Source organism: Jaculus jaculus, chromosome 1, assembly GCF_020740685.1.
Source record: "Jaculus jaculus isolate mJacJac1 chromosome 1, mJacJac1.mat.Y.cur, whole genome shotgun sequence".
Lineage (NCBI taxonomy): Eukaryota > Metazoa > Chordata > Mammalia > Rodentia > Dipodidae > Jaculus > Jaculus jaculus.
The window spans coordinates 11,815,217-11,827,527 of NC_059102.1; the positions used below are offsets into that span (position 1 = coordinate 11,815,217).

General features: G+C 48.6%; 1 protein-coding gene across 1 annotated transcript in view; it reads left to right on the forward strand.

The window, feature by feature from the left end:
- The first annotated feature begins 970 nt into the window (after window positions 1-970).
- The window catches only part of Nsmce4a (NSE4 homolog A, SMC5-SMC6 complex component), a 19,349-nt gene continuing 8,008 nt past the window's right edge, over window positions 971-12,311 (forward strand). Inside the window, exons 1-5 of the mRNA XM_045141602.1 lie at window positions 971-1,361; window positions 2,218-2,295; window positions 5,441-5,571; window positions 10,497-10,648; window positions 12,184-12,283. Coding sequence (XP_044997537.1) covers window positions 1,073-1,361; window positions 2,218-2,295; window positions 5,441-5,571; window positions 10,497-10,648; window positions 12,184-12,283 — 750 coding nt within the window. The 5' untranslated portion in view covers window positions 971-1,072. The remainder of the gene's footprint in view (window positions 1,362-2,217; window positions 2,296-5,440; window positions 5,572-10,496; window positions 10,649-12,183; window positions 12,284-12,311) is intronic.

Below are 12,311 nucleotides of genomic sequence, written 5' to 3' on the forward strand. Positions count from 1 at the left end.
TTTATTCTTCCAGAGTCCAGACTGAAGGGTTAATGACTTCTGAAAACCAGAGGGCACTCAAAGGTTAATGACCGTCCAGACTAGAAGGCCCTGAAGAAACATCAGAGGCAGGCAGTCCCAGACAAGCCGGGCAGCTCCCCTGATTGATGTGCTTCCCTTGACTCAGAAGGCCTTGAAGGAGCAGAAACCATCTGGGACATCTTCCTCCCTTAGACAAGTTTGCTGCAAAAGCTTATTCTACAACTACAGTTCTTTATCTACTTATCTTGCACCGACACCTGGTTCAGTCTATTTTTCCTTTCTAATTTCTCTTTTTGAAAATGTACTCTTTTTTATTTATTTGAGAGATTCAGAAATAGGCAAGGAGGGAGGGAGGGCTAGAGAAGAGAGATTGGGTGCACCAGGTCCAGCCATTGCAAACAAACTCCAGATGCTTGCGCCCCCTTGTGCATCTGGCATACATAAGTCCTGGGGAATCTAACCTGGGTCCTTTGGCTTTGCAGGCAAGCACCTTAACCGCTAAGCCATCTCTCCAGCCCTCAGTCTATTTTTCCTTAGGATCCTCCTTATACGCTTGAACCGCAGCCTAGCTCAGTGCTTCCGCCTTCATCCTGCGGGACGCTTGCAGCCCCTCGCTGTGTTTCAATCAACAGTCTCTGTCTGTTGAGATCAAATCAAGGAACCTTAGTTTGGTTTGTTGCTGGGTACTCCGCGTGGCCTGAGAAGCCCAGGAAAGGTAGGGGTCTAGTGGAACGGGGCTCAGGGGACCTGAACGGCGAGGTTCTGAGCGCCTTGCTTGCAGTGTGGAGCCGTGGGGCTGCCTGTAGCACCGCCGGGGGAGGACAGGACCGGGCAGCTGCTGGTGTCTGAGCTGCGGGCCTGCAGAGCCCGCCCCGGCGCCACCGCCGGCCTCCGGCCACAGGCGTCGCTGTGCGCTGGCGCGGGCGCGCGGGGCCGCGGAGCCCGTTCGGCCGGGAGCTGGCGCGCGGGCCGGGCAGCGGGGGCCGAGGGGGTTGTTTCAGTTTCTGGCGCGAACTTCCGCGGTTGCGAAGTTGCAAGAGCGATCTGCGCGATGTCCGGGGACAGCAGCGGGCGCCGGTCGGAGGGTCGGGCCCGGGGCCGCGATCCGCACCCGCATCGGGATCGCACCCGCTCCCGCTCCCGCTCGCGGTCCCCGCTGTCGCGCCGCGCCGCCGCGCCGGAGCGCAGGGAGGCCCCCGAGCGCCCGAGCCTGGAGGACACCGACCCGTCCGATTCCGGGGACGAGGCGATCGACCCGGCCTGCTTGGAGGCGGAGTACGACCAGGGCCTGTGCCGCCAGATCCGCCATCAGTACCGGGCGCTCATCAACTCCGTCCAACGTAAGGCCGAGGCCGCCGCCCCCGCGCGCCCGCGCCCTGCGGCACGGAGGGAGGGAGCGAGGGAGCGAGGCTCGCGGCGCTTCGCCCTCGTTCGCGCGTACCGAGGGCCCGCGCCCCCACCGGCTGTGTCGCCCCAGCCGCGCGGCCAGGCCGGGGGTCCGCGGGCGCCTTGATTGGCAGGTTGGCGGAGCTGGTGTCTCGCCGGAGCTCGGCGGGGAAGAGCAGGGCGCGGGCCCCGCTCCTCCCGAGCCCCCGGGGATCGCCGGAAAGCCCAGGCCCCTGCCCCACCCGGACCCTCGGAATCTGAACCGCCCGAGGCCCGCGCCTGGGGTGCGGGGCTCCCCCGTGACCCTGCGGTCGCAGAGTTGGACCCCAGCCCTGCAGCAGAGCCCCCTGCCCCCGCCCCCGCCCAGCTAAGCTTAGCGGGAGCCTAGCAGGTGTTTGCAGGGCCCCGGCTGGTGGCGCAGGCCTTAATCCCAGCGATTGGGAGGCATAGGTGGGAGGATGGCCTTGAATCAAGGCCACTCTGAGGCTGCGTAGTGAATTCCAGGCCAGCCTGGACTAGAACAAGACCCTACCTCGAAAAACCAATAAATTAATAAATAAAAGTTGTAGATGCTGGATATCACCACCACCTCTCTCCGAGGTGTTTTTGGTTAAAAAAGATAACACCAGGCTGGGCTAGAGCGAGACCCCACCTTGAAAGACAAAACAAAACAACAACAACAAAAAAAGATAAAAGACTTTTTACACAATTACCTTGGGATCATGGGGGGGCTTGGCTTCACTGCACTTGATAACTAGATTCATTCAGTGAATAATGAGTACAGTCCCCAAAGTTTGTTTTTTTAAATAGAAAACCGAGAGGACATACTGAATGCCAGTGACAAATTGACAGAGGTCCTTGAAGAGGCCAACACTCTGTTTAATGAAGGTAAATCATGATTTATATTATTCGTCTTATGACCATTTAACTAGTCTTATATAAGAGCCAAAGTCATCACATGAGGCTCACGTTTCTTTAGATTCTGCACCAGTTCTGGAGCATTTCCATTTCAGCAACAGTTATTGTGCACTTAAACATTTGGCTAAGCTTATACTTATGGGCTCCACATGACAGTTGTTTTTGGGAGTCGACAATCTTTTTTTTAAAATATTATTTATTTATTTGACAGAGAAAGAGGGAGAGAGCGAGAAAATGGGTGGGCAGGGCTTCCAGCCACTGCAAAGGAACTCCAGATGTGTGCGCCCCCTTGTGCATCTGGCTAACGTGGGTCCTGGGGAATTGAGCCTGGAACCGGGGTCCTTGGGCTTCACAGGCAAGCACTCAACAGCTAAGCCTTCTCTCTAGCCCACCACTTTTTTTTTTTTTTTTGAGGGCATAATTTTTTTTTCTCAATTTAAAAAAATTTTTTAAAAATTTTATTAACATTTTCCATGATTATAAAAAGTATCCCATGGTAATACTCTCCCCCCAACTTTCCCCTTTGAAATTCCATTTCCAGCCCACCTCTTGAGAGCTTTATATGTATGTCACCCATTTATGAAATGGGTGAATTAGAGAAGAATGGAGCCAGCCTCTGATACCTGGTTTCTTTTCCTATCCCTCTCCCAGTCTCCCTTCCCCTAGCTGTTGGTGCACCTTATAACCTAGTGGCTGGCCAAGCCTACAAGTGTACCCCTTTGGGCTCCACTGGAGGGAGGGAGGGAGAGAGAGAGGAGCTCAGAGCACTGAGCACAGAGACAGAGATCAGGGCACTGACCTATGGGCCATGGCACTCTTAGTTTGAATTTAAAGCAGTACTGGTGGTTGTGGTAGCACTGGCCAGTGTTCAGTCACAGGCAGGTGTCCTCCCTGATGTGGGTTACAGAGCCCAAGGACAACCACAGAGACCATGTCCCCTCCAGGCTGCCCCACAGCTCAGAGAACAGAAAGCACAAATGCAGACAACTTCAGTGGTTTTAAGTTAAAAAAAAAAAAAAAGAGGTGACACCATTGACTCTTTTTCTGCCACCACATATTCTTTGAGGGCCAGAACATTCGCTGTCCGTCGTTTCCTAGTGTAGCTTCAGTGCTGTTAGTCTGTAACACTTCCTGACCCGGGCTTTCCAAGCCCCTCTCACTCACTGTATAACCCCCTTTGGCTTGTGCTAGCACAGTTGCTAAATCTCATCCAGAGCCTGTAGAACCTGGGTTCCCCCTTTACCTGGCTAGATCTCTTCCCCACCTTCTAGCTTTTTCTTCCATTCCCAGGCTCGATCCATTTCCTCACTGTAATTTCCCTGGTTTTGGTCTTTTATTTAATGTGTAGGGGTAATGGTACATGCAGAGGCCAGGGGACGAAGGCGTCACTTACTCCCTCCACCGGGAGACAGGGGCCTCTTGCTTCATTGCTGGGAGAATGTGGCCTGAGCTTCCAGATTCTCCAGGCTCCACTTCCTATTGCACCTGGCTTCACGTGGGTGCTGGGGAGGAGCAAAGGGGGTTGGCAGGCTTGCAAGCAAGCCTCTTTACCCAGCTATCTCCCCAGCCCCATTTTCACTTGTGCCCCCTAGTGGCTACCACCTATTAGCTCTTCATCCACACGTTGCCACCTCCCTCAGTTACTTCAATTAGAAGTTTAAGGCAGAATTACTCACGGGACCTTAGAGTTGCTCAGCAAGGCCTTCTTGGGTGTCAGGTTTCTGTTCTAAGTTTTCAAAAATATTTCATTTCATGGGCTGGAGAGATGGCTTAGCGGTTAAGCCCTTGCCTGTGAAGCCTAAGGACCCCAGTTCAAGGCTTGATTCCCCAGGACCGACGTAAGCCAGATGCACAAGGTCTCGCATACATCTGAAATTCATTTGCAGTGGCTGGAGGCCCTGGCGCGCCCATTCTCTCTATCTGCCTCTTTCTCTCGCTCTCATAAATAAAAATAAACAAAAAAATTTAAAAAAATTTCATGAGAGAGAGAGAGGGAGAGAGAGAGAGAGATTGAGAGAGTGAGAGTGTGTATGGGCATACCAGGGCCTCCTGTCACTATAAATGAACTCCATATACATGTGCCACTTTGTGCATCTGGTTTTATGTGAATGGTGGGGAATGGAACCTGGGCCATTAGGCTTTGCAAGCAAGTGCCTTTAACCGCTGGCCCATCTCTGCCCATCTCTCCAGCCATTCTGTTTTAATTTTTTTCGAGGCCTTGCAGTCCTCCAAGACACACTAATTGCATTATTATTGCTGTTTGCCCTGGGGCTGTCAGGCCTGTAGAATAGAGCTAAGGAACGTGTGTCTGTGACTTCTGAAGTGATTCCCAAAGTGATGAAAACTTCCCCTCTGTTGAACAGTAAGGGATTGAACAAGAACCAGCTTTACAAGTTCCCAGCCATGTGTTTGCTGTTCTCATGAGGGTTTTCAGGAAATCAGTGCTTCAGATGAAAATAGCCTTGAGGGACAATCTCCCAGACACAGCCATTTCTGAGTTTGAACTTGGATTGGTTTGTCCTGTCTTGGCTTTTCTTGTTTTCTCTTTCTTTCCTCGAGATAGGGTTTCGCTCTAGCCCAGGCTGACCTGGAATTCCCTATGTAATCTCAGGCTGGTCTTGAACTTGCAGTGATCCTCCTACCTCTGAGAGTGCTGGGATTAAAGGCGGGTGCCACCATGCATGGCATTAGAGAGTTCTTTGGAGGTAATTCCTGAACACAGACTTCATTAGGCACAGCCTACTCAGCTCTGCCAGGACCTTCAGAAGCTGAACCCTTTTCCTTGTCGTGACTCACAGCGTCTCTTCCTGCATGTAGTGGGCGTTTCATTGGGCTTATATTAGCCCAGGTGAGAATGCTGATGAGAATGGGTTGGTTGATATGTGATCTTTTTTTGTTACACTGGGGTTAAGAGATAAGAAACTAGAGAGCAAGCTGGGTTTAAGGAAGGCCGTCGGCTCTGATGGAGGTTTTGCTGAGGGACAGGGAACCGCTTTTAGAAGGTAAGTCCATTTCCATCTTATTACGATTTGCTTTGCCTCCTGGGAAAATCCTAGTAAGGAGCTGGGATTTTAGGGGTAATATCTGTGGATAAAGTGTGTTCTCTTTTCTCTAGTGTCTCGAGCAAGAGAAGCGGTCCTAGACGCGCAATTTCTTGTTCTGGCTTCAGATTTGGGCAAAGAGAAAGCAAAGCAGCTACGCTCTGACATGAACTCTTTTGACATGCTGAGATATGTGGAGACTCTAGTAAGTCGAAAGCTATGGAATTTCAACGAAGTGTTTTTTTAATCTATTTTGCTTGTGTCGGTTTGCAGGTGGCTTTCACTTCATTTTCCTTAATTCTGTTTCTGGTCTCAGCTGCCTTCGAGGAGATCTTAGATGAAACAGCTGCGTGGCAGAATGTGGGGTGGGTGCGTGGGGCATTTTCAAACTTCTCAGCTTTTTGTTTTAAGACTGGGGCCTATGGTTGTGTATAAATGGCCATTTTCTCCGTCACTTTATAAGTGTTCTAGATTATTCTCAGTGACCTGGGACCTCTGTCATGGGGCTGGGCCAGGCCTACAATGCTGAGGGTTGATGAGCTCAGGGGCAGAGGTGGGCTGGAGTTGGTCTGTCTTTGGGAATATTTTATAGCCATTACAAATATGATGACAACTATATTTGTCAGTTTTTATTCACCTTTGTTAAGAAGTTTGAATAGGGCTGGAGAGATGGCTTAGCGATTATGCGCTTGCCTGTGAAGCCTAAGGACCCTGGTTCAAGGCTCGATTCCCCAAGACCCACGTTAGCCAAATGCACAAGTGGGCACACGCGTCTGGAATTCGTTTGCAGTGGCTGGAAGCCCTGGCGCGCCCATTCTCCCTCTCTTCCCCCCCCCCTCGCTCTCAAATAAATAAATAAAGATAAAACAAAAAAAAAATTTTTTTAAAAGAAGTTTGAATAGTTGGCACCTGAAATTTAACTGGGTGGATGGGTGAATCAAAGAGAGAGAGAGAGAGAGAGAGAGAGAAGCAAAACAGATAGTCTTTTGTCATCCTCTGTTTTGGGTTTTTCAAGGTAGCATCTCACTCTAGCCTAGGCTGAGCTGGATTTCATTCTAGAGTCTCAGGGCGGCCTCAAGGTCACGGTGATCCTCCTACCTCTGCCTTCCAAGTGCTGGCATTAAAGATGAGCGCCACCACGCCAACGCCTGGCTCTGTGTTGTCATTCCTACCCTGTCTGAGCCAGCTCTGGCCGAGCACAGAGACGCACGGTGTGGACATTGTGACTGGTTTTTAATATTCAAACGGTCATGGCAACGTGTATATGCTGGCGCACACCACTGTTCTCAGCTTCTCTGGAGGTGGAAGCAGGAGGATTGCAACCTGGGCTACATGGGGAGACCCCATCTCGAAATAAAAATCTAACAGCATCTGAGTGCAGGTGCGGCTCACTGGGAGAGAGTGCGTATGGCTCTGGGTTCGATCCCCGGTACCGAAAGAAAATACAGAAAGATCTGGTGCTATGAGATCTGACCAGATCGAGAGATTACTTTGTAAAATAATGAGGCAGTTATTTCCAGTTTGTTTTTATCTTTTATTTTTTTATTTATTTTTGTTTTTTTGAGGTAGGGTCTTACTCTAGCTCAGGCTGACCTGGATTTCACTATGTATTCTCAGGGTGGCCTCGAACTCATGGTGATTCTACCTCTGCCTCCCGAGTGCTAGGATTAACTGCGTGCGCCGGCTTTTTTACAATTTTCTTTTTTGTTTTTTTTGTTTTTTTGAGGTTGGGTCTTGTTCTAGCCCAGACTGACCTGGAATTAACTCTGTAGTCTCAGGGTGGCCTCGAACTCATGGTGATCCTCCTACCTCTGCTTCCCTAGTGCTGGGATTAAACGCGTGTGCCACCACGCCCAGCTTTTCAGTTTGTTTTTAAAGGCTTTGTATTTTGGAAAATGCTGAGTGGTGTACATGTATATTAAGTATTTTTAGTTTTTTTTTTTATTTTTTTGAGGTTGGGTCTTGTTCTATCTCAGGCCGACCGAGAATTCACTATGTAGTCTCAGGCTGGCCTCAAACTCACTGTGGTCCTCCTACCTCTGTCACCCAAGTGCTGGGATTAAAAGCATGTGCCACCCCACTTAAGTACTTGTTCATTTTTTTTAACTTTGTTTGAACACATGTGTTGGTACCATCATTTTTCTCCTCCCTGTTCCCATTTGGCTGGGGCCCCTCCTCAGTGGGATTGCTGGTATTCAGAAAACTACAAAAAGTGCTGGGTTTCAGACTCTGCCTTGGAAAAAAAACAAAAATTCAGATTAAGTTCTATATTTTTATTTTTTATTTTTTTCTGAGGACCGACTTGAACAGTTTATAACCCTTCTGACTTTTTTATTTTTGTTTATTTATTAGAGAGCGGGAGAGAGAGAGGGAGAATGGGTGTGCCAGGGTCTCTAGCCGCTGCAAACAAACTCCAGACATATGTGTCACCATGTGTGTGTGGCTTACGTGGGACCTGGAGAATTGAACCAGGGTCCTTAGGCTTTGCAGGCATGTGCCTTAACAGCTAAGCTATCTCTCAGCCTCCCCCTCCCCCACTGTTTTTTGTTTTTTTTTTTTTGAGGTAGAGTATCACTCTAGCCCAGGCTGACCTAAAATTCACTATGTAGTCTCAGGGTGGCCTTGAACTCACTGGCAGTCCTCCTGAGTGCTGGGATTAAAGGCGTGCACCACCACTCCTGGCCATTTTTAGAATACTTGAAAACATTTTTATTTTTATATTTGTGTATGCATGTTCATATGTGTGTGTGTGTAGGAACACGTGTCAGGTCAGAGGACAACCTCCAGGTCAGTCTTTGGCTGTCCACCTCATCTGAGGCAGGTTTCTTGCTTCACTCTTCTTGGGCGGCGTTTCTGTGAGGCCCGGGGCTCAGCTTGGGGGCGCCTGCTTTAGTGGAGAGCACTTTATCCATTGAGCCATCTCCTTCAAAAATATTTCTCATTTGATTTGCACGCACACACACGTGCACATTTGTGTGTATGTGTGTGTATAGGTTTGCTAGGGCTTCTTGCTGCTGTAAAGGAACTCCAGATACCTGCCCCACATTTTGTATCTAGCTTTAGGTGGGCCCCAGGGAATCAAACCCAGGCCAGCAGCCTTTGCAAGCAAGTGTCTTTAACCACTGAGCAGTCTCCTCAGCCCAAGTTAATTTTAATTAACATCAGAATCGATTCCAGAAGCTCAAAGTAGTAAATATGAAACCTTAGTAGTTGTCTAGACTGTGGCTGGAGCAGGCTTTCCCAAGGACAACATAATGTAAGGAAAGATTGGTAGATCAGGCCAAACAAAAGTTCTAGCATTTCCTCCAAGGGTGCGGTGGTTGGGGTGACTGGCAAGAGACTGGAGGCGCGATCGTGCACTCTGACCAGGCCCTGGTGACATTTCTTCTCTTCAAAGTTTTTTTGCCTCCTTAAAGTTAAGCTCCTTAAGGGCTTCGTGATTATTGTTTATATAGGATATTGTTGGTGTAACTTAGTAACTTCCAGGCATATTACAGCTTGATGCACTGTTCTTTCCTAAGTAAATTTGGTATGACACATTTTCTATAAAATAGAGATGAGAGAATTGTTCAACTGTGGCAACTCTTCTCAGGAAGATAAGTGATGTCACCTCTCATGTACTGAGACACCAGCTGAGTGGAGACCTCCTACAGGAAGGAGGCTGCCCAGACATTAAAATCTGAAAGCTAAACTGGGCATGTGAAATGACATGGTGACTTCAGGTCAGCCTGTGCTAGAGTGAGACCCTACATTGAAACCCCTCCACCAAAAAAAAGTCTGAAACTAGCTGAACTTCCTGTCTGTTTTACAGCATCTGATGTGGTGGCTGATTTTATTTATTTATTTATTTATTTGACAGAGAAAGAGGGAGGGAGAGAGAGAGAGAATGGGCACGGCAGGGCAGCCAGCCACTGCAAATGAACTACAGACACATGCGCCCCCTTGTGCATCCGGCTAATGTGGGTCCTGGGGAATTGAACCTGGGTCCTTTGGCTTTGCAGGCAAATGCCTTAACCGCTAAGCCATCCCTCCAGCCCCCTGATTTTATCTTTACACTGGCTGAACAGTCCCTACAGGCTTCCTTGCTGGCAATGTTGGACCCCTCGGGTTGCCAGCGGGCTAAAGCAGGGTTTCTGGGCCTCAGCCAGAAACCGTATTGACATCTGGATTGGGCAAGTCTTTGTTTTGGGGGCCTCTGCTGGAGACTGTCTGGCAGCCTCCTTGGCCTTTACCCAGTAGATGCCAGAGCCCATCAGTTGTGGCAACCAGCAATGTTTTGTTATTGTCAAAAGACCCCCTAGGACAAAAATCAAAAAGTTCTCTGGGGAGAACTGCTGATCTGGACCACCTTACTTTTTGTAGCCAGTGTTCTTAGCACATTGAGGAACATTTCTTTGCAAAGGAAAGTAACCCCCTTCCCCCCTAAAGGGTCTCACTCTAGCCCAGGCTGACCTGGCACTCACTATGTAGTTCCAGGCTGGCCTCGAACTCATGTTGATCCTCCTACCTCTGCCTCCCACACCTTGCAAGAAGGTACTTAAAAAAAAATCATTATTTATTTATTTGAGAGAGAGAAAGAGAGGGGCAGAAGGGGGAGGGGGGCAACACCAGGGCCTCCAGCCACGGCAAATGAACTCCAGACACATATGCCACTTTGTGCATCTGGCTTTACATAGGTATTGGGGAATCAAACCAAGGCTGTCAGGTTTTGCAAGGCAGTATTTAACCATGGAGCCATCTCTCTGGCCCTAAGAAGGTACTTTTTTTTTTTTTTTTTTTAATTTTTGCGTATTTACATGGGAGAGAGAAAGAGGGAGAGAATGAAAATGAATGGGCACACCAGGGCCTCTATCTGCTGCAGATGAACTCTATATGCATGCACTACCTTGTGTATCTGGCTTATGTGGGTCCTGGGGAATTGAATCTGGGTCCTTAAGCTATCTCTCCAGCCTAAGAAGTTACTTTTAAATAGAATTTTATATGCTATCTTTATAATAAAAAGTAGAGCCAATATGATAAGGTACTGAAGACAGGCTTTGCTTGTGTCCTCTTGAATGTGTAGTGATACAGATGGCTGATTTGGGTTGCTTGTGGCTTAACTGGGCCTTTTGTTTTCCTTTGCTTCTGTAGCTGACACACATGGGTGTAAACCCTCTAGAGGCACAAGAACTCACCCGTGGTGAAGACAGATCTGGCTTTGAGTTCATACTCTATGACTCCTGGAAAATCGCAGGCAAAACAGCAGAGAAAACCCTTAATAAAACGCACACGTTCCACTTTCTGTAAGATTATTTTTTAAAATTCAACAGACCAGTCTTTGTAAAATTTGAATTGTTCTTTACTGTGGGGACAAAGATGGGCTTAGTAATGTAGAGTCACACCCAAGAAGCCACCGGGCAGACTAAGGCTTGAGGCAGATGGCCGGCACCTGTTGATGGAGCTGGAACCTTAGCTGACCTCTCTTCCTTCTCCAGGAGGAGGAAGGCCTTGGGCAGAACCTTCTCCCTACATTATTCTCTAGGCTGTTTGCAGCATATTTCTGGTTTTGTTTATCTTTGAAATTTTTATCAAGCAGGAGGAAGGTTCTGCCTCCTACGAGTGTCTTGAGATCCTAGCAACATCTGAAGAGCCATTTCGTGTGGTGGTCTGTTGCTTGATCAGTTGCTAGTATCTGCAGGCCACTTACCCAATTCACTTCAGTTTTATGAAAACGAAGTTGGCTTCCCTTAACTTCCCGGTGTGGTCTTTTGGGGGATCGAGAGTAGCCCTCGCTTGTTCTTTGGTAAGAGCTCTCCAAGTGTATAGGTCTTGTCCAGTGGGTACTCTCCCTAAGGTAACCATCTGGGTAGTTTCAGCCCTTGCTTAGGTGGTATGGTTCCTGGACATTTGTCTTTTTGCATTCCTTTTAGACCTTAGGCTGCCTTTGTCTGTGTTAGAAAGCATTGGCATTTGGGTTGTGCTGGTCCACAGTATGGTCCCAGGCAGCGGCTGCATGCCTTCAAAAGTCAACTCGGATGCCTAGAGAGAACCACTGTCTAAATTAGAAGGAAAAGCCACACCTTTATTACGTGATAAGGGCCTTTCCTTTTGGTGAGGCTTACTTATGGTCCCACCCTGGAAGCTTCTAGAAATTTCTTCAGAGAGATTGTCAGTGTAAGATCAGATTTCCCAGCCAGATCTCCCCGTGTTTGAGTAGGTATCTCCGCCCAAATGCTTTCATAGCACCTGAGCCGCTAGCAGTTGGCGGCCAGTTCTTCCGCCTCTGTTGAGGTAGATTTGTCTTATCTCCTCATCTATGCTGTAGTCAGCACATTGTTAGGGCCTTGAACCCTACACCATGCATAGTACACAGCTGAAGACTGTGTAGTAGGGTTTCTGAGGTTTAGAGTGTCCCCAAGAGAAAGAATCCTGTCATCCTGATGTGTGTTGTGCAGTCCCAGGCTGTACGCCTCTGTCCTGGTACCACTAAATCAAAGGCTTCTCTCCCTACTGGAGCAGTTCTGTTTCCCCTTATGCTTATCCCAGAGGTTGGCTTTGTGAAGCAGACCGCAGGCTAAGTGGGAGTTAAAACTCCACATGTACTGGCCTGCTACCGTGGAGAGTACCATGGGCTTGAGGAGTTAATGGTCAAGCAAGAGCTTTTGTAGAGATACAAATGGAGCAGAAAGGGTGTTAGGGCCTGAGGACGGTCTCATGTCAGTTCATAATTCACTGATGTTTGGTTTGAATTCACTGTACCATATCAACTACCTTTATTTAGAGAACTTAGTTATAAAACAAACAAATAAACCCCACATGAATGTGTATCTTTTACTAGGTTGGGTTCAATACAAGGAGAGGCCCCTGTGCCAAAACCACGAATTGATCGTCCAAGACAGCCTCGTATGGTGGAAGAGCAGCGGGCAATGCCGGCTCAGGTTTGTGTTTCAAGTATTGCTGCTTAAG